At 43.6% G+C, this 25,935-nt stretch overlaps 1 protein-coding gene across 8 annotated transcripts in view; it reads right to left on the bottom strand.

Annotated features, from left to right (window-relative positions):
* Window positions 1-239: 239 nt before the first annotated feature.
* Window positions 240-25,935, bottom strand: part of LOC109901897 (protein cordon-bleu) — a 73,993-nt gene continuing 48,297 nt past the window's right edge. For 6 of the 8 annotated variants that reach the window (XM_031788371.1, XM_031788394.1, XM_031788390.1 and 3 more), the window contains 8 exons: window positions 14,843-15,368; window positions 9,975-10,130; window positions 6,617-6,923; window positions 5,700-5,821; window positions 3,596-5,514; window positions 3,349-3,468; window positions 2,463-2,744; window positions 240-1,942 (listed from right to left, as the gene is read on the bottom strand). In XM_031788371.1, the coding sequence (XP_031644231.1) occupies window positions 1,859-1,942; window positions 2,463-2,744; window positions 3,349-3,468; window positions 3,596-5,514; window positions 5,700-5,821; window positions 6,617-6,923; window positions 9,975-10,130; window positions 14,843-15,368 (3,516 nt within the window). In that variant the 3' untranslated portion in view covers window positions 240-1,858. The remainder of the gene's footprint in view (window positions 1,943-2,462; window positions 2,745-3,348; window positions 3,469-3,595; window positions 5,515-5,699; window positions 5,822-6,616; window positions 6,924-9,974; window positions 10,131-14,842; window positions 15,369-25,935) is intronic. The other 2 variants (XM_020497905.2, XM_020497909.2) reach the window with 1 other exon arrangement.

The raw sequence follows: 25,935 nt of genomic DNA, 5'->3' as shown, positions 1-25,935 counted from the left end.
GGTCGCAAAGTTCAAGGGGGCCGAATACTCTCGCAAGGCACTGTATTTCTGTTAATTCCAATATATTCCCGTTAATTCCCACGGAAAATTTTCACCTCTGAATATTCCCCAAAATGTGCAACCCCAATCCTAGTTTGGATTAGGGTTACTGCAAGTAGTTACATTATAGCTACAGTGTAATTTCAAGAGCACCTTCAGACAGTATTCATGATCAATGTACAGAAGAAAAAAAACTGTTGCATGGTTACAAAAATCATTTATTGAAAAAAATGAAAAAATTGCAGATCAAATAAAATGTGAAATTCTTCCAAAAACACAAAAAAGCAACAGCTTATAAAACTCAATTTTATTGGATTCATATTATTCTGTTTAATTTCCAATTTTAACAACAGTTTATTCATGTAATAATTGATCTGTAGTTTACAAAATATACAACATTCTAGCCTCAAACTCAACTCAGGACCTCAAAGACAGTTCCTTTGTTTTTTTCCCATTGTTCCTCTCTAATCAGTGACTGATTTAGACCTGGGACACTAGGTGAGTGCAGTTCATTATCAGGTAACACAGAAAACCAGCAGTCTCCAGACCTCGTAGGGTAAGAGTTGAATACCCCTGATCTAGAACATAAGTAAACATCTAAACTGAATTTTAAGGAACTGGACAACCTATGAATAGATCTTTTGACAGACCAGTCTAGAATCTCATGGTCCCTATTTTCATGCTTTACACTGGGTGGCCCTTTAAGTCTATCATTGTCGTTCTGATCAATATTGATAGTACTTCATTTATAAAATATTATAATATTCACTTTTGCTTTCTTTCAACTACAATAGTAATGCCACAAAACACCTAGAGAGACAAGCTCATGTACAGTACTGCACATCAGATCTACTGTTGAATACAACAAAAAAAAGCTGTGCATTGGAGCCCCATGCAAACAACATAGAACACTTTGTGATTAAATAAACAATAAAATCATAGCAAATAGACTTTTTTCCTGAAAATGGAGTAAAAGCCCATACCTCTTGTTCGTTACTCATATATATATATTGATTAGTAAACTATTTTACTAAGTCATGGTGATATTATTCACCAATAGTTACACAAACAGAAATGCTTCAAAAATGATTTTGTAATGTCAAGAAAGGATATGTTAGTAATCTTTTCTCTGAAGATTAAAATAAATATATTAAGAGGCATTATAAATCAAAGAATAAAAACATGTAACGGTTGAACAACAACATAGACGAAATCTAAATACCCAGAGCTTTGCAAAATAAACTAGAATGCGTTCGAAATGGTACCCTATTCCTTATATAGTGCACTACTTTTGTCCAGGGCCCATAGGGCTTTGGTCAAAAGTAGTGTACTATTTAGGATACATACCTAATCACCCACCACCTGGAGAGGAGAGTCCCTTGGAGCCAAATTTTGTCATCCTTGGCCGGTGTTACTCATTGCAATATATCAAGGAGTCTGATCCACTGCATCCTACGACATGGAATATATAATATGTAATAATCAAATATAACACTGACAGTAAGACAGCATGAGGCATCAATTCCATGTGGACAAGTATTAAAAAGTTGTAAAAAATAAAAGAACAAAAATTATTTCCTAAGATTATTATCATCAGCAAGAGCAGCTAATAAATATTCCAAAGCAACAAAAATTATTGGCACATGCTTTTGTACATTGATTAATCTTTACAATTATTGCAACTATTAAAGTACAAATAACTGGATACATATACATAAGGACAATGATAAATAAGGTGAAAGATAACATATATTATTTGGCTGCCTATGACGATTCTAATCAGTCTGCAAGATGTTCTGGAATCATTCTGGAAGATTCTTTATTGTCCTTGTGAGAGCGATGATGCTGCTTGTATAGTACCAAGTCTACCGTTCACTTGGACTGTTTTTGTGGGGGCATTGACCTGAATAAAATAGATGAAACATGAAAACCAGTGTTATTTTTGTAGCAATTAAAAAATGCCTGACATTGAGTTAAAGTTAAGAGTTCAGATCATGCAAGAAGTAGACTATTTTGTGAAGAATGGAAGTGTTATTGTATTTGTCTCATTGGTTAATCTAACGGAACAATCCTTTGCTCAAGCTGCACAGCCCCACAGACTGTGGAACTACGTGATGGAATCTTGGTCTCCAGCTAGCACAGAATGTTTCCCAGGAGTTGTTTGCTCCGTCACAGACATGTTGCAACAAAAGACAAGGTAATACTAGGTGAGAAATGGTAGGTAGTCGCCTGGTTGGTGAGTTCCCATGTGAGTGCATGCATAAAAGGTCATTTATGATCACCTCCATTTGCTCTATCTGAAAACGTGGAATTGACAACCTGTAACTTGATGACTAAACTCGCTCCCAATAACGGTCTCCCTCTTTTGTGGTGTTGCTAATGTATTGTTAGTGTGGTATCCTGCAGTACAGAAGATACTCTACCTTCTTCAGGCGCTCAGCTGCAGAGCCAGATCGGATGGCCTCCAGCATTGCATCCCGGGCCAGAGCGGGATTCCCCCCAGCCCCCGGGGGCTCCCCCATCATAGTGGGCTTGGGCTGAGTGGAGGGATGGGCAGGAGGAGGAGGGAGCATAGAGGGGGGTGGAGGTGGCGGAGGCACAAATGGAGGAAGGGGAGGCATGGCAGGGAAGGCATCACACAGAGCTCTGTTCTCCTCCTCAGTCTTCCTGAACTTGTCAAGCTCCTCTGCAGCCTGGGATATGGTCTGTGGAGCGTAGAGAGGGGAACAATGGCAGTCCAGATACATAGACCCACTTGACGGCTGCTTCCACACGCACGCACACACACAACGTCCCTCTTATACCTTGTTAACCCCAGTGGCAGCAAAACAAAGGTTTAAAGGCATTTCAAACAGCTTTGCTCTAAGTTAAGCTGTCGCTAGCCTGGATCTACTTTAGCTCCTCCAACTGAATTTAACAGGTAGCTAAGGAATAGAATCAAGAACTCCCATCAAACATTCCATTCTTTTTTATCAAACCTAAATTCCACGTTATTGCCCTGAGAACCTGATTTAGTAATGCACATTTCTGAGATTCCTGCTGGTGAGCTGGGCAGGAACATTCTAGAGCTCACCACATCGGGCCTCCCTCACAACTACACATTTCCTCCTCTCATTTCACCATGGTCCTTACATGAAAACAAACCACATCACATTCAAGAGGAATGCAAATAGACACATATATAATAAACATAGTGCTGCTTGTTCTCCTGAAATGAGCTATTCAGTGACATGCAACAGATCCCCTGTGCTACGTCAAGACAATGCAAAACCAATGCAAAACCCCGTCTGGCTCTTGGCTATAGCTTACCTTCCTTAGTCCTGCAGAGTTACTTTGGCCTCTAATGGCTGCCAGTAGCGCACATCGCTCATTCTCTTCCTCAACGAAGGACGATTTCTTCAAAGTGCTGCTTGCACTTGAGTCCGATATCTAGTCCGACAGGGAAAATAGAAATCAAATCCCTACATTACACCTATAAGTAGCTGTAGACTTCCACTTAAAAAACAAAACAAACAGTGATCTTTGTGAAGTTAGCGTGACGGTCTTTCTATCTCACCTTTCTGAGCCTCTCCTTCCCATCCCCACACTGGATGGCTGACATCAGAGTGGTGTGTAGCGACGTGTCCATCTGGACCGACTTCATGATCACAGGCTTGAACTTCTTCACCGGCCCAAACAGACTGACCTGCTGGGGCTCTGGGAGGTCGTTGCTGGCAGCAGCTGCAGCCAATCGCGGTGGTTCAGGCTTCTTTGCCAGGGCTGGATTACCTTTTGGACCTACTGTCTCTGATCTGCTCTGTGCAGTTGGTGGACCCTGCGAGGGCTTGGAGATGGCAGGTACCTGTTTAGTGGCGGATTGTGGTGCTGGTGGTGGGGGTGTAATCGGTGTCTGCTGTCTGGGACTGGGACTGTTGGACCCATGCTGCTTATTGTTATTGGCCACTGTATCAGAGTCCAGTGACTTGGAGCTCCCTCCTCCACGTCGCAGGGTAGAACTGCTCCTATAACCACTCCGGTCCACTCCTTGCGTCGACTCACCAGAGACTACCTGTTTCTCTGCTGAGAGGTAGTCAGGGTAACATTTAGCACCGGCGTGATAGGATCCAGACCCAGAGCTGCTCTCCTTCTTCACTGTAGTAGATGTACCAGAGGACCGCTGTGGATTTACATGAAAGGATCGACCCTCTTTCTGATAGCCGTAACTGCCAGGTGGCTTTCTCACGGGGACAGACAACTCTGCTGTTACTTCTTGGATGTTGTCAGCTTTGGCCATGGTGGGCTTCACAGCGTATTTAGCAATGGCAGAAGCTACGTACTGACTGGATGTTCTCCTGGACGGCTTGAGGAAAGAAAGGTTTCTTTTCTGATCTTGGAGAATACCATTGTTGAATTTCATAGGCTGCTGCTGCTGCACAGGCATCTCTGAAACTGGAACTGGGGCCTTGCCCTCTGCTTCCTGTGAGATGTCCTTTGTTACCTCAACATCTTTGCATGTTTCCTTAGGTGTCATCTTGGCTACAGGTTCAGAGGCCTTAGGTGTTGCCTTGGCTGCAGGTGGGTCAGAGGCTACGACCCGTGGGGTGGTTTTAGGGACCTCAGGCTCTGGGCTTTGGGACTTTGTGAAAGGGACAGGCCCTCTACTAGTGGGGACCGAAGGTGCAGAAGTGTCCTGCTTCTCCGTGGAGGTCCAGAAGGCTTTGGCTTTCCCCAGGAGTGGTGAGACGGAGTCATCTTTGTTGATTCCAGACTCAGAGGAACTGCCAAACTTGTTTCGGGCAATGGCTACTTTGACCATGTTACCCTGATCGTCAATTCTAATGGCACCTGCTGTCAGAGTGGCCGTGGCCTCTGCTGGCTTCTGAGGCTGGGTTGCAACTAATGGCTTGGGAGGAACGATGGTGAATGTCTTCATACCGAATCGAGAGACTGGGCTACAGGTGATATTAATTTGTGACTGTGAGGCAGTGTGACCTCTATAGGTAGGAACCTCTTCCTCAGGGGACTTGGAATGGCTCTCCGGGACAGCGAGAGAGCTGTTGACAGGTGAGGCTTTCCTCTCAGCTCCCTCAGTGGACTCCCATCTTTGAACTTCTACTTTAGTCTTAGAGACCACTGCTGTATGGTCTTTCCCCGTGGTGCCATTGCCAAGCTTCTTCCCTGGTGATTTGAGGCGCTGCGCGGGCTGTGGTTGAGCAGAGCTGACTTTGCTGGAGCCGTTTGACGTACAGGCGTTGTTGTTTATGTTCTGTATGCCACCAACACTTGAATGATGATGACTGTGGTTCAGGTCTTTATTGTCTGTTGTTTGAGAGCTACTCATTAGTGTGGCTTGGTGATGCGTCATGCTCTGTGTCTCGTAGTCCTCCAGGACTTCATCTATGGCTGTGACTGGGACCTCCATATCCACCACAGACACTGGGATATCATTGCTCTCAGTGGACATCACGTAGGGGTGCTCTTGCACTGAAACCGCATCTATGTTACATGGACAAATGAAAATACATGTGTTAGCCGGCCTCCTTACTGACTATACAACAAATATTTATTTTGGTCCTGTGCATACATTGTGGTTTCCAGGATGTCTCCAGTATGTCATTCATGTGCATTTGATGGACAATAAAACATGTTTTCTTTGAATTTGTGTTCTACTGAAAGCTCACTTGCTAGATCAGCATCCAGATCAGCCAGAGTCTGGTTGAGCTGAGCGGTGAGCTCTGAGCCCTCGTCATAGATGTCCTTTGTTTTGCCTGCTTTGTCGTTGTGGCTGATATCACTGCTGTGTCTAAGGGAGGAGGGGGTAATACAAGTTACATTTTGAACTGTTCTGCAGGTAGCATAAAAGGAGAACTCAAGTTAACTCAAAAATGTGAAAATTACATTTAGATGATGGTGGAGTCTGCTGCCCTTGAAATATTTATTCATAGTACTTGTGTTTGAGTTTATATTTCTTTCACACTTACTTAGTTCAAGATGTCCACTGAGCATTCCTCTGTTTTATTCATGTGTTTATTTTCTAAACTAAAAAAGGCATGGGGGTTATATCCCTGCTCTTCTTGGCCAAGCCAAAGAGAACCCTCCTCCTGCATACTAGGTAGAGCCTATTTTCCTGAGAAAAACCCCAGAGCCCTCACTTTAGAGGCCAGCAGATTTAAGTGACGCTGCAGACTTTGGAAGGTAGCCCCTTAGCTTCAACACATGTTGACTGCAGTGACTCAGTCAAGAAGCACTGTTGGCGCAGTAAAACAGGCCTTTAAAAACAAGCCGTTGCAGAAACGTGCGAGACGTGAGATAGCTGACTAATTAGTGAGAGACGCGAGGCAGAACTGAGAACTGGGAGCGAGGAGGGAGTTAGTAAATCTGACTCGTTGGGGGAGGATCTGACTCGTTGGTTGACTGGGCCATCTAAGACTAGGTAACCTTCCAATGAGAAAAGCAGCTTTAGCTAGGGTCTGCAACTAGTAGTAGTAAGTGCATACGGGTAGGATAACTAAGAATGAATAATTGAAAGTGTGCACCCTGAACATTGCCATGATAACGCAGTGAGCAGAGCAGGTGAGTGGCAATACAGTTAGAGTACCTGTGTCTGGAGCCCCACGTGGCACAGCCCTCGTCACTATCACTAGAACAGTCCTTGGTGAGGGGATGGATCATGGGGTGAGAGGAGCCAGAAGAGTCCAGGGAGAGGCTCCTGTCAGGGGAGGTAGGGTGAGTGGTGTCGGAGGCCGAGGGGGAGCTGACCAGGCCAGAGTCCTCAGCCATGCCCTCGGAGGCTGCATAGCCCTGATCCTGGAAGCTGCCACTGCTGCCCATAGATAAAGTCTCCTCTTCCTCTGTGTCTGGGGTCTGGGGTCCTGCCACAGAGAGCTGCCGAGAGTGCAGCCAAGCTGGGGTCCGGGTAGAGGGGTGGTAGACATGATCATCATCAACAACAATCATCAGTATTATTATCAGTATTATCGACTGACAGAAGAAAGCTGTATAATGAATCAAAATAAGCTAATATAGTTAATGGTATCTGTGGTCTATTGAGAAGAACAGTTCACAGCAACAGCATCTGCATGAAAAAGGAGGGATGCAGTGAAGGGGAAGAGTGAGACAAATATTATTATACAATGTTAGCTAGACATACATTCGGAGACACACAAACACACACACTTGTGGCTCAATGAAACCTCTACACAGATGGGCAGGGTTAAACATACCTTATGATCCTGTACTCAGTATTTGCCATGAACGATATTGACATGTTGCATCATATACCGTAGTCCAATGGTCTCCCACTTGGCTTTGGAGCAAAACATTTAGATTGTATAACGTCTCACTTATCATCAAGCCAAAAGCAGGAGCATTAATGTATATTCCATTTCTTAGGTTTACAGTATTATCCAGCCAGCATGCAGAGCACATCACTGAGAAGTTGTTAGAGAGATGATTTAAAGCCCCCTAACCCCTGAGTGACCTTGGCTCCAATATGTGAGTGAGTGAGTGAGTGAGTGAGTGAGTGAGTGAGTGAGTGAGTGAGAGAGAGAGAGAGCGAGAGAGAGAGAAAGAGAAAGAGAGAGAGAGAGAGAGACAGAGCTGGGCCTGTCAACTTCAGGCAGAGCTGTAATGGTGAAGAGAGCCTGTTCCTGGAGATCCAGTGACTCACACAGTGGCCTTCCCAACCCTTTCCCAGCACTGGCTTAGTCATGCCAGCTGCGACCACAGCCAGCACACACACACTCTCCCTAATCACCAGACACACACTGACTTTACCCAAAACAGCCAAAAACACTCTCGCACACAACCTCAAGCACATGCACAGCATATCCCTATCCAAAACAAAATCTTACACAAACATGAACTCATGCTTGCTCCCATCACATAAACCCAAACCATGCACAAACCAAGTCAAGACACTCTGGCAGTAACTCTCTCTCTGTGCCAGTAACAATCTCACCCACATCCAGTCATAGACATCTATCATCTCTCTTTCCACAACATACTGAAACACACTAAGCCACATTACCAGCACACACAGAACAAAATCCCAATCACAAATTATTTCCTCATGGCCTCAATAAACAAGTGGTCTTTAAAGTCTTTAATGTAAAATGAAATGATAAAATATTAATGTTTTCATGCTTGTCCATTTCAAGGAAATCCTTGATGTCAATGATGTGTCATGCTAATTTTGCACTTGTGATGATAAACATGTTTTTAAAGTGCTTTTTTGTACAATATAACACAATTAAAAACCCATATGAATGCTGATATTGACAAAGGCACTTAAAGGAGGGCTGAATATCTGGATAGGCCAATACAGAATAGGTATTTATTTCACTCACTCACACATCCAACTTAAAAGCTAAAAACATGTAAACAAGAGTGTCTTCTATATAGCTATCATAACTTCTCACCACTGATATGTTGTCGCAGTGAAGCTGCTTCTCACAAACCCACTAATACTAACCAATGTCCCAGGAGTTCATCTCAAAAAAAGGATGAACCCTCCACATAAAAAGTGTAATTGATTTATTGGTCACTCCTTAAATGGAGACAACCAATCAGCATGCAGAGAAAAAAACAGCCTGGTTTCTAGATACTAACCATTACAAACACTAAGCAATAATATAGAAATCTATACCACCACCATCAAATCATTGATTTGGAGATATCGTATGACTTTCCTTATACCCTCATTTCAAAATGTCTCCATCAATCACTCCACGCTCAATACATGTCTGGCTATCTCATCTGCACTTAAACAGCCTACTGAACACACACATCCCTGTCCCCATCAGCCCTCACACATCTCCTCTTAGTTCTCTACTGTACCAACCACTGTATAACTAGCTGAAATACAAAACGGCTTATAGTTTATACTGTATATACAGACATTTATAAAAACAAGCCACAAACACAAGGAAAAGGAAGCCCCATTCCACAATAGAGGGATTTGAAAGCGCAGAGATGGGAAAGAAAGTCAGTTCAAGGGGCAGTTCTAAGAACAGAATAAGAAGGATGGAAGGAGCAGAGGTCCAGCAGGAAGAGACGAAGGTGTAGAAGAAGCGAGGGAGGAGAGGAAGACAGTGAGAGGACGGCAGGCCAGAGAAGTCTGTCTGTCTGTTCACCGAGGCTTGGAGAACGGGAAACGGACAGGGGCACAGCAGTAGACTGTGGAGGGGAGAGGCAGAGAGAGGGAAAAGAAGACATAAGATAGAACTAGGACAGGATAGATAAAGGTGTTCTAGAGCCCTGGAGAAAGAAGTTGCCGCTATCGCAGCCTGACAACAGAAACATAAAATCACTGCCCTTTACAGACAGCAGGAGATAAAAAAAAACATGGGATGAAAACCTCACAGGTTGATTAACGTTGCGTCTTAAATGGCACACTATTCCCTATATAGACCAGAGCCCTATAGGCCCTGGTCAAAAGAAGAGCATTGTATAGAGAATAGGGTACCATTTGGGATACAAGGAACTTTACTGTCACAACTGACTTTCAGCATTGGGCTCAGCTTGCCTATCAGCCTGTCTGTTATAAAGGCGGCCTCATAACTGTTTAACTGACTGCAAAGGAGATGAACCACGTGGAAAGCCTGGATAGAATGTCCACATGAGCTGGACTACACATTAAGAGAGAAAACTGTGATACACACAGAGATTGATTTCAACATGTTAGTCATTTAGCAGAAGCTCTGAACCAGAGCAACTTACAGTACATGGTACTGGTCCCCTCTGGGACTCAAACCCACAACCTTGGCATTGCAAGCACCATGCTCTACCAACTGAGCCACGCGGGACATTCAAGAACAACTATGAAGTTCAGGGAGGGAAGCAGCACTGAAAAAGGAGAGGAGTTAGAGGAAGACATGAAGGTTGGAAGGAGAGTGGCTGGCTGCCGGAGGGAAAGGCAGCCCAATAGTAGAGGTCAGCTGGGATGAAAGACCTACACTGAGGGGCCTCCTCCATGTGGTTCTCTGGTGAGGCATCGGGGGAGTCTGGGTCTGAGGGAGGGGGAGGGTACGGCAGGGGTGAGGGGATGACTAACTGGGGGAGCTCCCGTACTGGGGTTCGCAGAGGTTTAAGTGGCACTGGACGCTCAGCACCTAAAGAAAAGGAAGGATGCAGCAACACTGGGTTTTAGAATGGGGGAAATCAATCGGCTTGAGAAAGTTTCATTGAAAAACACAAGTTCTGTATGATCATTCAAATAAAATAAAACAGGAAATACAACTGTTAAAAATAATATTGCCTTTGTTCATCATACTGTGCAGAATGAAATTACTTTTCTTTTTAAACATTAAACAATAAACAAAATACACAAGGCAATCAATGAATGGCTACATTAACAAATTACTGAAAGCTGCTTATAATGCTTAATGTATGTGGGGAAAGTACAGTAAAGCTACTCGCTTGAAGGGAAGCTTCTCAGTGGCAATTGTGTTGCTTGCTGATCAGAGTCTCTAATCAGAGCCCCTTAAACAGAGCAGAGCAGAGATCACATCAGACTCTATGCCCCAGACTCCAGCTAAGGGAGATAGAAATGGACCTTCACAAAACACTCCAGGCCAGGGCCGGACTACCCCATTTGGGGCCCGTTTTAGAAAAACGGATTTGTTTTTTAGGATTCGTTTTCCTGCATTTCAACACGTTTTGTAAAGCTATTCTACACATTTTGTCATGAGTCTGAGAATATGTTGCAATTGTAAAGCTAATTTCCTGCAATTCCACACTTTTTGTCATGGGTCAGAGAAAAATGTTGCTGCTTGATAGCTAATCTCATGCTGTTGTTCACATTTTGCCATGAGGCTGAGAGAAAATGTTGCAGTTTTAACATTTTCACCCGTGAGTTCCAAATATCTGATTTGTTATGCACCCGACGTTAGAATGCACTGTTCCAAAATATGATTGATGTGCAACAGGACAGTTAACCCACACTGCCTGCTAATTATCTATAGGCTGTTTCAACTTGTCAATTTCAAATGATTTTCTAACAACAGTTTGAGTTGAGGTGTGTTCCGCCGCCTCATTAATTCACATAAAAGTAGCCCATTTCACTGTAGCAGACAATTTATGTTTGAGGCTTTACTGAGTCAGACAAATCTCTCTCTTTGAGGAGAGCCCAAGCACCTCCCCAGTGTTTCCACAGATCAAATATGCAGATATTTGCGCAGTCTTCCACAAACTTTTTCCCCCTGGCACATTTCCTGGCTGGCGCTCGCATTGCCTTCATTGTTGTTTTCCTTACAAATAATAACTTTGGACATGTGTGCGTTCCTATCAAAGTAAGTGCCTTGATTTCTGTATATCGTGTTGTCTTTTCTACTGCAGCCTAGTAGCCTAGTGGTTAGAGCGTTGGACTAGTAACCGGAAGGTTGCGAGTTCAAACCCCCAAGCTGACAAGGTACAAATCTGTCATTCTGCCCATGAACAGGCAGTTAACCCACTGTTCCTAGGCCATCATTGAAAATAATAATTTGTTAACTGACTTGCCTGTTTAAATAAAGGTAAAATTAAAATTAAAAATAAATACAGTATGTATGTATTGAGCATAATGTAGTTACAGTTTTATTCATGTTAAGTATTGGTGACAAGTAATGCATTCCAATTATTGCATAGATTGTAATGGACACCTTTGATGTATGTAAAATACTTTTTTGAAGGTTGTACTGATTATGATGAGCTAATGCTAAGCTATTTGCCAGCTATGTGTGATGCCATGTTTGTTGACATTATACAATGCATTCTGGGTGTCACGTAAACATCTGTCAGACAAAATATGTTATAATGAGGAGAAGGAATAGTTCACAAATCTTTCGAGTAAACTTCTGGAATTGAATGAAGGGAAGTGAATGATCATAGACAACATGACCCCTATACAACATGCATACTGCAAACAGACCAAACTCATCTTGCCTCCTCTTATTATCTTTGGTTGACGCGAAAAAACAAAACAGTGTGGCGTGCACACACTACCCATCGTTGGATTACATTAGATTTTTAGAAAGCGTTTTACTCAATTATTTAGATCAATGGTGAGCTCACCCTTTATGTGATGAATTGTAAATGGTCATTTCTAGGGCGTTCCAATTCACATTGTGGTTTCTGTTAGCTAAATATGACTGCTTGTGTTACGTCAAATCTTTCCTCTGTTAGCACTAGGACTAATGTAGCCTACATGTTCTGGTTTGCATGATTGTGTTATGCTGTCGCTACTTCTGTGAATGTCTGAACATTGCATCAAAAATAAACTGGTCACATTTAGGACATAACTTTGTAAGGACTGTGTTTGTGCAAAATGTCTCTGTGAAAAAACAGTGTGGTCAGCTCAAACGCTGACTGTTGCATCAATCGAAACATCCAGGGGGTTTCAGAACAGTAGGCAACTTGACAAAACAAGAATCTCCATATCTGGTGTTTTATGTAGAAGTGTATAATCACAATTAGTCAACTATAGATTTTCAGAATATTGTCATCTTGGATTTCCATATTAAAAGGGAGTCTGCTTTGACTCATATCAGTGATTACATACATAGTATGAGCACACAGCGGCAGTAAACTCAGAAACATTCAGAGAAATCTGACAGAAATACTGATGGCAATGGGTGGACTGGAGCTGAACGGCCTGCCACGGGAGTGTAACTGTGTGTTGGTCCTAAATCGCACCCTATTCCCTATATAGTGCACTACTTTTGACCTGGGCCCATAGGGCTCTTGTCATAAATAGTGCCTACTAAGGGAATAGGGTGCCATTTGGGATAAAACCAGTAACAGGCTGACGTAATGGCAGCCAGTGCTGAGCGATGTGAGCAATATGTCAACGTATGCCTCATGCATCCCTTACTCAGCAGCTGATGGACTGCAAGGAGTAGAGCTGGCCGTTGGAGTGACTGACTCTGTGCCTCAGCCCCTTTAGATGATTGACTGTGTTCCAGGTGTGACAGCTAGCGCCACAAAAATATGTACCTAGCTACGGGACTTAAACGCACACAGCAGATTAAGATGAGAGATTCCCTATTGTCAGCACTGAAGATAACGTAAGACGTGGGGTAAGAAACACACCCTTCAGAGGCTAACAGATGATCTGCAGGCCCTTTAAAAACACTGAGGGGACACGCGCACACACACACACACACACACACACACACACACACACACACACACACACACACACACACACACACACACACACACACAAACACAATGGGTGGGTGGGTGGATTGAATGAAACAGCCCCAATTGAGTGAGTTGAAATCTCCGTTTTTTTCCTGACAGAAAATGTATTTTAAGATGAGAATCAACGATCGAAAAACCACCTATTTTTTTCACTATGATGTGAGTGAGAAGAAGCAGAGCGAGAGTGAGAACAGATGAAAAGAGGACAAGAGTACAGACAAAAAGAGAACAGACAAAAAGAGGAAAAGAGCACAGAGGAGCAGTGTGCCATGTGAGAGAGTAGAGAGATATCTGGGTTGCACTATTCCTGATAACAGAGCCAATAGAGGTTCTTTCGCTCCACACAGTTGGAGAGGCAGGAAACAACTGCGCTCACATACATTATAGAACATAAACAACGATTATCTTTAACCCACAGGGGTTAAATAAGGGGAAACATCTCAAATCCCTGTAGTACATCATCCCTAATTGATGCATGTCATCTATTTATTTTACAGACTGTACAACAGATGATGTACAACCCATAAATATACAACTTCAGATCAGAACATAATGATTTGTTTTGTTATGTTTTGGGGAAGTCTGGTTGTTCTGCCTTGTGAGCAATAGATAGGTCTGTCGGTCTGACAGGGTCTTCCCAGCAGAAGTCTATTAGAAAGGTCTGTGGATCTGACAGGGTCTTCCCAGCAGAAGTCTATTAGAAAGGTCTGTGGATCTGACAGGGTCTTCCCAGCAGAAGTCTATTAGAAAGGTCTGTGGATCTGACAGGGTCTTCCCAGCAGAAGTCTATTAGAAAGGTCTGTGGATCTGACAGGGTCTTCCCAGCAGAAGTCTATTTGTTCTGCATAGTGTCTTGGGAGTGGCAGAGGGGAGGGAGGCACACCCAGGTCTATAAATCAACTCCCCAGAGCTGTCTGCTTTAAGTGCGTCCACTGCACTAAACACTTCATCCCTCAACCTCTCTCATCCTCTCCAAGCTAAATAAATCTGGTCCACTTCAACTAGTTTCAAGAAAAGACATGGAGGGTAAAGCAATCGATATAACTCTAGTCTTGTGCATGTTGTTCCCTTGTTAGATTAGGTAGGACAGTGATTATTTTAGGCTGGAGAAATGTCATATTCTACAGTACAGTGCATCAATAGGAATAGCGAGCCTAATAGCAATGCTATTTCACCTGGTTTACTGAGGAAAGATTGTACAAAACGTAAGGCATTCAATCAAATCTGCAGCACTGCAATCCCGGGCCAACTCCTGTCCTGTGACATAGTTAAAAAAAAAGGTTTATGCTGCCTTGGGTCCCTACTGGCTAAATGACATACAGGTATCATGTCTACCACCAGTGACACAGTTCAGGTTCAGGGGAACCCATTATAGTGAAAAGTGGAAGCAATCCTTGAGGGTGTTCTCCAATTGGGTTAAACCAATTGGGTGAGATCATTAAGGAGCCTACCTAGGCCAGGGTTGTTACACTGTTATATGACTGCTATGACAAACATCTTGTGAGTCAGTGCTCAACATGGTGCAAAGCACATTCTGTCCCTTCATCTACCTCTGAACACTGACTGGAACAGCCTGCGGGTTGACGGGAGAGAACTCAATCAGCCTCTTTACATTGACTATATGTGTACTGATGATACTGACCCATGGCACTGTGTCTGTTGTTCTCTTTCTCGTCTAGTTTCAGGCCAAGAGCAGACTCTCCTCTGGTCTCCTCCGGTGTGTTGCTGCGGGACGAGTCGGGGGTGGGCTTGGCCTTGTCAGTGCTGCTCCTGGGGCCGGTGTCAACCTTCCTGGGGACGGAGTCTTGGGAGGAGTCAGCCATGGCAGCAATGTTGATGGGGGTGGAATCAGGGCCGGGCTTGGACACATCAGCCCTGCTAGAGGCGGAATCAGAGTCGGCCATTGAGGTGTCAGCGACAGAGGTGCCGGCGGCGACCCCACTACTGCTACTGCTGTAGACAGACCCATTGCTCAGCTCAGAGCCAGAGTCCTCCTCCGCAGGCAAGCTGGGGGTAGGCGAGCTGGGGGCTGGGGAGGGAGAGGGGGCCATCTGGACAGAGGTGAGAGGTGCTGGGGTGCTAGGAGCTGGGGTGACAGAGGTAGCAGGGGTAGGAGGGGGTGCCGGGGCCTTCCTCTTCCTCAGTGTACTCTCTGAGTCAGGAGCCCCCTGAGAGAGAGCGAGAGAGAGAGAGAGAGAATGAGTCATGGGCTTAACTCCCCCTAGCCGTGACAATATACCCTATAAATAATTTATTCTTGGACATCTTCACTGCTCATTATCATTATTAAAAGGTGCACCGTGCAAAATTGCGCCGCCATTTCCTGATTGCTAAAATTCTAATAGTTCACCTAATTTCAATTTATGTTACAAAACAGGCAATCATTGTACTATCTAAACCATGTGAAATATCTTTTCCATAACCAAAAATATTGTATTTCCAGCAGTTTGAAGCTGGTGTACAAAACCCAAAGTGAAAGATGAAGAAAAAAAAAACGTAAGAATGGGAAGCATAGAAATAGAGCACATAGAACAGATCAAATGCTTATTATACTTGCTTTCAATGAGAATGACATAACTAACATTTCTATGTGAAATTGGTCAGGTCGCCAAAAAGTTACATATTATTGCTGCCTTTTACAACAAAACAATGTGTGACTCATTTAATCTCAACATATCCTCTGATCCTTGAGGCATAGACATAAAAACACTTTCAAACATTTTCATGGGAATCAAATCCAGCTTTATTTACATAGCACATTTCAGACATGACTGCAACACAGGGCGCTTCACAGGAAAAAACACTAATAAAAAACTATGAAAATAAAAACAAATATTTACTACACAACAAACATAAGTAGATAGAAACTAAAGAACAATAAAAACTGAAACACTAAGAAAGCATCCTAAGGAAAAGGTGTGTTTAAGGTGTGATTTAAAAGAGAGCCCACCTCATGTTCTCTATCAGGCTATTCCAGAGGCCGGTGGCATAGTAACTAAAGGCTGCCTCTCTATGCATCTTGGTCCTAGGCTTTGGGATTGTTAAAAGGCCAGTGCCAGAGGACCTGAGGGACCTACTGGATAGATAACTCAAAAGCATGTCTGACATGTACCGAGGTGCACAATCATGGATTGATTTAAAAACCAATAGAACAATATTAAAATGAATTCTAAAACTCAGAGGCAGAGACTTTAAAATGGGTGTAATGTGGGCTCTCCGTCTGGTCTTGGGCAGTACCCATGTTGCAGCATTCTGTATGTTTTGCAGTTGACCAGTGACTTTATTGGCCAGACCAGACAGGAGAGCATTACAGTAATCAAGCTGCTTGTAACAAAAGTATGGATGAGTCTCTCTGTATCAGCCTGAGATAGAAACAGTCACACCTTTAGCAATGTTCCTCAGGTGGTAAAAAGCTATTTTGGTCACATTCTTAATGTGTGATTCGAAACATAGATCAGAATTGAACATAGGTTTTTTATTACCTGGTGTTTTCTTTGTTGCCTGTGAATCTTATTTGACCGTAATGTTGTTCGTGACCTAAAGCTTTACATTGATCAAAAAAGGTGTTGTGTGAGTTTGGGCGCATAAGCCTCATCTCAAAATAGTTGTGATAGGAGAAAACTGAGGATGGATAAACAACATTGTAGTTACTCCACAATACTGTTCTAGTTCACAGGTTGAAAATAAGGAAGCCATTACAGAGTACAAATATTTCATAACATGCATCCTGATTTCAACAAGGCAATAAAGTAATACGTCAGAAAATGTGGCAAAGCAACATTAAAACTTCAATTCTAAAATAGTCATTAACTTTCTGCCCTGAATACAAAATGTTATGTTTGGGACAATTCCAATACAACACATTACATACATTTTTCGTGGTATCCAATTGGTAGTTAAAGTCTTGTCTCATCGCTGCAACTCCCGTATGGACTCGGGAGAGGCGAAGGTCAAGAGCCGTGCATCCTCTGAAACATAACCCAACCAAGCCACATTGTTCTGGACACAATGCCCCACTTAACCCGGAAGCCAACCACACCAATCTGCCTAGAAGGCCAGCATCCCAGAGTCGCCTCTTCACTGTTGATGTTGAGACGGGTGTTTTGAGGATACTATTTAATGAAGCTGCCAGTTGAGGACTTGTGAGGCGTCTGTTTCTCAAACTAGACACTCTAATGTACTTGTCCTCTTGCTCAGTTGTGCACCGGGACCTCCCTCTCCTCTTTCTATTCTGGTTAGGGCCAGTTTGCACTGTTCTGTGACGGGAGTAGTACACAGCGTTGTATGAGATCTTCAGTTTCTTGGCAATTTCTCGCATGGAATAGCCTTAATTTCTCAAAACAAGAATAGACTGACAAATTTCAGAATAAAGTTATTTGTTTCTGGCCATTTTGAGCCTGTAATTGAACCCACGAATGTTGATGCTCCAGATACTCACCTAGTCTAAAGTAGGTCCGTTTTTAATCAGGACAACAGTTTTCAGCTGTGCTAACATAATGGCAAAAGGGATTTTTAATGATCAAATAGCCTTTTAAATTGATAAACCTGGATTAGCTAACACGACGTGCAATTGGAACACAGGAGTGATGGTTGCTGATTGTGGGCCTCTGTACGCCTATGTAGATATTCCATTAAAAATCAGACGTTTCCAGCTACAATAGTCATTTACAACATTAACAATGTCTACACTGTATTTCTGATCAATATGATGTTATTTTAAATGGACCAAAAAAGTCATTTTCTTTCAAAAACAAGGACATTTCTAAGTGAACCCAAACTTTCGAATGGTAGTGTGTGTGTGTATGTATATATATATATATATATATATATATTTATTTATTTTTTGCTAGGTAGCGTTAGCTTGCAATAGTCGGCTGTACCTGCGCCAAAACGCCGGTATTTTTCATCCTATAGCTTGTTCTCCATCTTCTTTTTAAATAGTGAGCCAACATGTTTTCAGCACTTTTATTTCCATGCCTGATAAAAACATTTTCTCATGCTCTCTTGTCTCTCTGCAGCAGACATAGTGAACATCAATTCGCAATATCAAATTGCAATACTATAGAATCATGATGTTGTGATAAATTCTACAACCACAGTCAGAATTGCAATACATAATCGTATCGGCACCTACGTATCGTGATAATAACGTATCATGAGGTCCCTGGCAATTCCCAGACCTAATTAAAATGGGTCAACACCTCCTTATATGTTCGACAAATTTTCCCCCTGCTACAAACTATCTGTACTACTACGGTCATCTGTCTGCATGTCAACTGGTGAGCTGTTTATGAACTCAATGACCCAGGCCTCCAGTACAGAGACCTTAGATCTGGAAAGACAGCACAGCATGGGCAGCCCCATTGTGTCGTATGCTCCTACTGAAAGGGATATTATTGCTTCCTTATACAACAAAACAATGTGTGATCCCTGTACCTCAACATGTTCTCTGATCCTGGAGGCATGGACATAAAAACACTTCCAACTGTGTTTGGCGGGTACTTCAAACCATTGCATGGGAATCCTATTTGACCATAATGTGTATGACCTAAAGCCTTACATTGAACAAAAAGGTGTTGGCGTGAGTTGGGGAAGAGAGTGCATAAACCTCTTCACAAAGGCGTTCCTCACCTTTTCTATGGTTGCACATATCATCTACGCAAGGGTGAACTTTGATGTCTAAATATTTAATGTGTGTGACAGCACCGATCAAGTTCGTAAAGAACAAAATTACCATATATTTTCATCAGCCTCAACTCTATTTGTGTGTGTGCAACATGTGCAAATATGGTACAAAGGTGAAGTAAAAAATGTACCTCAAATGTGAATAAAATGGATCAGCGCTTCCGTCGCTCTTTGACAAATTGTCCCCCTGCTACAAACCGTCTGTACTACTACTGTCATCTGTCTGCATGTCAACTGGTGAGCTGTTTATGAACTCAATGACCCAGGCCTCCAGTACAGAGACCATAGATATGGAAAGACAGCACACGTTCTATCCTTCCAAATGGCATCCTCTGTGACAGCCCTGGGGCTGCCCATGCTACCGCCATTGTAAAGTAGTCATCCAGAGCCCTCTATCTTCATGGCAGAGACAGACAGCCATTACCCTGGTATTACTATTCACTTGACCACTGACAGACTGTAACTCCCCATGCTTCCTCATCTTACATGCTCCATTAGATCCACAAAGTTGACCTGACACAACTCACTGTCTCAAAACTATCCAGTAAATGTATGGTCCAATGAGAAATATTCATCACTCTCTAAAGTGTGTGTGCAAATGGTTTATATTGCAGGCGTTATGCTTCCAACATATATATCAGATTTAGATGGGAGCTAAACCATTGCCATGCAGGGTTATTAAATATACTAAGCAAGGGAGGCTTTGGTCTCCATTTGGCCAATCTTATGTACATGTTCCCCAGACTTAAATTGGCTCCTCTAAATCCCAAAGCACACCACTCAGCCACTTTAAACCGTAATCCATAGCTGAGCAACACAATCAATTCCCTTGGTATGTTTACACTCCAGTACAACTGTAGTATGGAGCATTCATAGAGAATGGCCTGATTACAGCCTGTGAGAGGACGCCGTCGCTTCGTTCAGCTGCACTGTATTGTCTTTCACTCTGAAGAGCAGCCAATCAGTCACACACGTGCACCCACATGGTCATGCACACATACGTACTCACACACGCACATCCATCTTCATATCCCAGTCAGTCCTCCATTACAGCTTCAACTTTGCCCCACATGCTATGGTATGCCAGAGACCGACAAGTATGAACGGTGGTGTGATGGTGGAGTTGGTGGAGGTGCATACACAGTTCAGGGAGTTTACTCTACCTCCGTAAAGAAGTGCAAGGTGGCGGGCAGTAAGTAACACAGCGTTCCAACCACAATGACTCAATCCCAGAGAAACACCACAAGCATTTTTTTAGAATATAAAAATAAAAAAGGACATTCTGACTTACTTCAACCACGTTCAAGGGATACATTTAAAAAAGTTTTGACAAATCATTTATGGCTTGTTGCTACTTTCATCGCAATTTCGAGCCTGAGGTGATTTTCCATGAGCCATGCCCAAACTGCTGTGCACTCTCTCACCCAGTCAGACTTGCCTACCTACCACTTGCACAACCCATCTCCCAGCTCTACTAACTCTATATCACAGACTGTATCAAATCACATTGACTATACACTGATGTGCTGCCATTCAATGCTGTCATTCAGTCAAATATTTCTATAGCATTTCTACCCCCTAATCCTGCAGGAATGCTAGCTCACTCCTTAATGGTTGACTTGGTCTATGTCCCAAATGGGACCCATAGTGCACTACGTTAGAGTAAAGCTCTATGGGCCCTGGTCAAAAGTAGTGCACCATTACGTGAATAGGGGGATGCAGGCTCAGTCCCCTGGCTGCCAAAGCTCCAGCTTTTGAATTACTCAACACAGCACACCACTCCAGAGCTGGCACAGTGAATTTAGAAGTCTCTTTATGGTCAGACCACACACACACACACACAGAAAAACGGGCACGCTTGCTTACACACACATCTGCAAGTACGTGCACACAAGTACATGCACACACATACACCCATTTGAAAGTAAAAGTATATCAGTGCTCATGGCATAAGTCCACTTCAAATAGAGAGCCAATGTACCACTGTAGACAAAGTGTGGACTACTCTGCCAACTATAGTGAAAATATTCCATTATATCTTTATCAGTGCTGGATATTACTTTGTCTGCTAAAGTTAAGATTACATTCCAACATAAACCACAACAACGATAGGTTTTTTGTCTTTCTTTTAGGTACAAAACAATTATTTCAAAAACTTAACTGTGAGACTGAGATTTGGAAATAATAATGATTTAAATGTGAACAGAAACACAAAACACAGCTCCAAACAAGCCCCATTATCTCCAACAGGAGGAGAGAAGCTCATTAGAGCCAACATAACATGGTGAAAAAACAACATTCCCCACAACATCTCTGTGAGAAGACGCCACCACTACTTCATTAGATTGACACACACACACACACACACACACACACACACACACAGACAGAGAGAGAGCGATGGTAGACTACACAGTTCCAGTGGGCTGTTTGTTTTGGCATTAGGGGCCTCTTCCTTTGTTCCTGAGAACACAACGTTTTCTTCCTTAGGAAAGAGGAAAGGAGCATGACAGAGAGACTCCCAAATGGAACCCTATCCCCTATATCAGTGTTTCCCAACCCTGGTTCTCAAGTACCCCCAACAGAACACTTTTTCATTGTAGCCCTGGACAAACACACTTCATTCAACTCATTGAGGTCTTGATGATTATTTGACAAGTTGAATCCGGTGTGCTTGTCCAGGGTTACAATAAAAAGTGTGTACTGTTGGGGGTACTCGAGAACCAGGGTTGGGAAACACTTCCCTATATAGTGCCCTACTTTTGACCAGGGCTCTGGTCAAAAGTAGTGTCCTATATAGGGAATGGGGTGCCATATGGGACACACCCTAAATCTGCACTCAAAACTATTAGAGCTGCCCATGCTTCTGTTTGCCACTTATTTTAAATCCCACTGTCCCACTGAAACATCCCCAGTGTTGCCTAATACATACACTAGCAAGTTTGCATGAAGTGAAACAACACAACCTAAAATAAACTGCATGGCCTTAAGTGATAGAATATAATTTACAAAGGAAATAGAGGTTGTCAGCAGATGGGTGGAAAAACCAAGGTAGGCCCCTTGAATAGTCCAATTCAGAGAGGCGTTGAGTAAGTTAAGGCTTCCACACCAACCATTCTCACTCTAACTCAAAGTGTTCTGCAGCCACATGGTTTACTTGTGTAGCAATCATGTAGGCCTAACTGAGGGATTGCAAACATATGACTCAGATCACAAGCTTCCTCTTAAAGGAATCATGTGTGACCTTCAAAAAGTGTGACCTTACAGAATGTGGAACATTTTAAAACACTACTGATTAAAACCTTCATGGAGGATTCCCCACAAATACAATACAAATAAATAAAAGGACCACAACTATTACTGAGAATGGTACCATCATCCCAATGTAGAAATATCCAAACCTTGCAAAATTGTAAACAGACAACTTGTATCTTGCTAAAACAGATTAAAACGGTAGGCTACATTAAAGTGGATTAAAAATCGCAGCAGTACAAAAAGCCAATGACGGATTGCTATGAAAGACTAAACCCCTCAAATTATGACATCTCCCTAAGGAATGGTTTATGCAGGTAATGCTAGCCATCTCAATCAATCACACTTAGCCTGTGCTGCCAGCTATCCCCCTGATGGGATGGAGTCTGAGGTTACGTCCCAAATGGTACCATATTCCTTATATAGTGCACTACTTTTGACCAGGACCAATAGGGATGCTGCCTCAGACTGTACTGCTCAGGGGCTGCTTGGCAGGTCCACCCTGAAAGCAAAGCCAGGAGTCGATACATCAACATCACTAAGAGCCATGCTGCAGAGAAAAACAGAGGATATTCAGTAGGCTCCATGACATTTGTACCGTTGATTTAAATACTTGAGAACAGATCAGGTCAACTACCGAGATTCATAGAAGAATAACACTCCTTACAGTAGGATTGGAAAATTCTGGTGACTTTCCCAAGATTCCCAGGTTTCCCAGAAATCCTGGTTGGAAGATTCCCAGCATCAGGAGAAAAAAAAGGAGCAAGGAATCTGAAATTCTCCAACTAGGATTTCTGGGAAAACCTGGCTATTTTGGAAAGTTACTGGAATTTTGCAACTCTACCCTGGAGTGAGCAGATTGAAGCCCCCAAAAAGGGAACCATATATGTCTATTAGAAATGTGTTGAGCGTGTACTGACTATAATGATCATGTACAACACTGTGTTCCTACAGTAGGCTCCAAGTCTCTTAGACCAATCACTATTCTAACCTAACCCCCTTCCCTTTCAGTGGTCTTCTGAGGTATTTTTTTCCCCGGTTTGAGGACAATACAGTGCCACTGACACGGCCCGCAACCAAAACATGCGGACTCTCCTTCACTGCAGCCGACGTGAGTAAAACATTTAAACGTGTTAACCCTCGCAAGGCTGCAGGCCCAGACGGCATCCCCAGCCGCGCCCTCAGAGCATGCGCAGACCAGCTGGCTGGTGTGTTTACGGACATATTCAATCAATCCTTATCCCAGTCTGCTGTTCCCACATGCTTCAAGAGGGCCACCATTGTTCCTGTTCCCAAGAAAGCTAAGGTAACTGAGCTAAACGACTACCGCCCCGTAGCACTCACTTCCGTCATCATGAAGTGCTTTGAGAGACTGGTCAAGGACCATATCACCTCCACCCTACCTGACACCCTAGACCCACTACAACTTGCTTACCGCCCAAATAGATCCACAGACGATGCAATCTCAACCACACTGCCCTAACCCATCTCGACAAGAGTAATACCTATGTGAGAATGCTGTTCATCGACTACAGCTCAACATTTAACACCATAGTACCCTCCAAACTTGTCATCAAGCTCGAGACCCTGGGTCTCGACCCCGCCCTGTGCAACTGGGTACTGGACTTCCTGACGGGCCGCCCCCAGGTGGTGAGGGTAGGTAACAAAATCTCCACCCCGCTGATCTTCAACACTGGGGCCCCACAAGGGTGCGTTCTGAGCCCTCTCCTTTACTCCCTGTTCACCCACGACTGCGTGGCCATGCACGCCTCCAACTCAATCATCAAGTTTGCGGACGACACTACAGTGGTAGGCTTGAATACCAACAACGACGAGACGGCCTACAGGGAGGAGGTGAGGGCGCTCGGAGTGTGGTGTCAGGAAAATAACCTCACTCAACGTCAACAAAACAAAGGAGATGATTGTGGACTTCAGGAAACAGCAGAAGGAGCACCCCCCTATCCACATTGATGGGACAGTAGAGGGTAGTAAGTTTTAAGTTCCTCGGCGTACACATCACAGACAAACTGAATTGGTCCACCCACACAGACAGCATCGTGAAGAAGGCGCAGCAGCGACTCTTCAACCTCAGGAGGCTGAAGAAATTCGGGCTTGTCACCAAAAGCACTCACAAACTTCTACAGATGCACAATCGAGAGCATCCTGTCGGGCTGTATCACCGCCTGGTACGGCAACTGCTCCGCCGGTAGTGAGGTCTTTTTTATTTATTTTATTTTACCTTTATTTAACCAGGTAGGCAAGTTGAGAACAAGTTCTCATTTACAATTGCGACCAGGCCAAGATAAAGCAAAGCAGTTCGACAGATAAAACGACACAGAGTTACACATGGAGTAAAAACAAACATACAGTCAATAATGCAGTATAAACAAGTCTATATACAATGTGAGCAAATGAGGTGAGAAGGGAGGTAAAGGCAAAAAAGGCCATGATGGCAAAGTAAATACAATATAGCAAGTAAAATACTGGAATGGTAGTTTTGCAATGGAAGAATGTGCAAAGTAGAAATAAAAATAATGGGGTGCAAAGGAGCAAAATAAATAAATTAATTAAAATTAAATACAGTTGGGAAAGAGGTAGTTGTTTGGGCTAAATTATAGGTGGGCTATTTACAGGTGCAGTAATCTGTGAGCTGCTCTGACAGTTGGTGCTTAAAGCTAGTGAGGGAGATAAGTGTTTCCAGTTTCAGAGATTTTTGTAGTTCGTTCCAGTCATTGGCAGCAGAGAACTGGAAGGAGAGGCGGCCAAAGAAAGAATTGGTTTTGGGGGTGACTAGAGAGATATACCTGCTGGAGCGTGTGCTACAGGTGGGAGATGCTATGGTGACCAGCGAGCTGAGATAAGGGGGGACTTTACCTAGCAGGGTCTTGTAGATGACATGGAGCCAGTGGGTTTGGCGACGAGTATGAAGCGAGGGCCAGCCAACGAGAGCGTACAGGTCACAATGGTGGGTAGTATATGGGGCTTTGGTGATAAAACGGATTGCACTGTGATAGACTGCATCCAATTTGTTGAGTAGGGTATTGGAGGCTATTTTGTAAATGACATCGACAAAGTCGAGGATTGGTAGGATGGTCAGTTTTACAAGGGTATGTTTGGCAGCATGAGTGAAGGATGCTTTGTTGCGAAATAGGAAGCCAATTCTAGATTTAACTTTGGATTGGAGATGTTTGATATGGGTCTGGAAGGAGAGTTTACAGTCTAACCAGACACCTAAGTATTTGTAGTTGTCCACGTATTCTAAGTCAGAGCCGTCCAGAGTAGTGATGTTGGACAGGCGGGTAGGTGCAGGTAGCGATCGGTTGTAGAGCATGCATTTAGTTTTACTTGTATTTAAGAGCAATTGGAGGCCACGGAAGGAGAGTTGTATGGCATTGAAGCTTGCCTGGAGGGTTGTTAACACAGTGTCCAAAGAAGGGCCGGAAGTATACAGAATGGTGTCGTCTGCGTAGAGGTGGATCAGGGACTCACCAGCAGCAAGAGCGACCTCATTGATGTATACAGAGAAGAGAGTCGGTCCAAGAATTGAACCCTGTGGCACCCCCATAGAGACTGCCAGAGGTCCGGACAGCAGACCCTCCGATTTGACACACTGAACTCTATCAGAGAAGTAGTTGGTGAACCAGGCGAGGCAATCGTCTGCACAAGGTCTGCACAACGCATCACCGGGGGGGGGGGACACCTAGACACCTACACCACCCAATGTCACAGGAAGGCCATAAAGATCATCAAGGACAACAACCACCCGAGCCACTGCCTGTTCACCCCGCTATCATCCAG

Source organism: Oncorhynchus kisutch, linkage group LG2, assembly GCF_002021735.2.
Source record: "Oncorhynchus kisutch isolate 150728-3 linkage group LG2, Okis_V2, whole genome shotgun sequence".
NCBI lineage: Eukaryota > Metazoa > Chordata > Actinopteri > Salmoniformes > Salmonidae > Oncorhynchus > Oncorhynchus kisutch.
The sequence above is the reverse complement of the archived record's forward strand: the minus strand, read 5'-3'. Positions and strand labels throughout refer to the sequence as shown.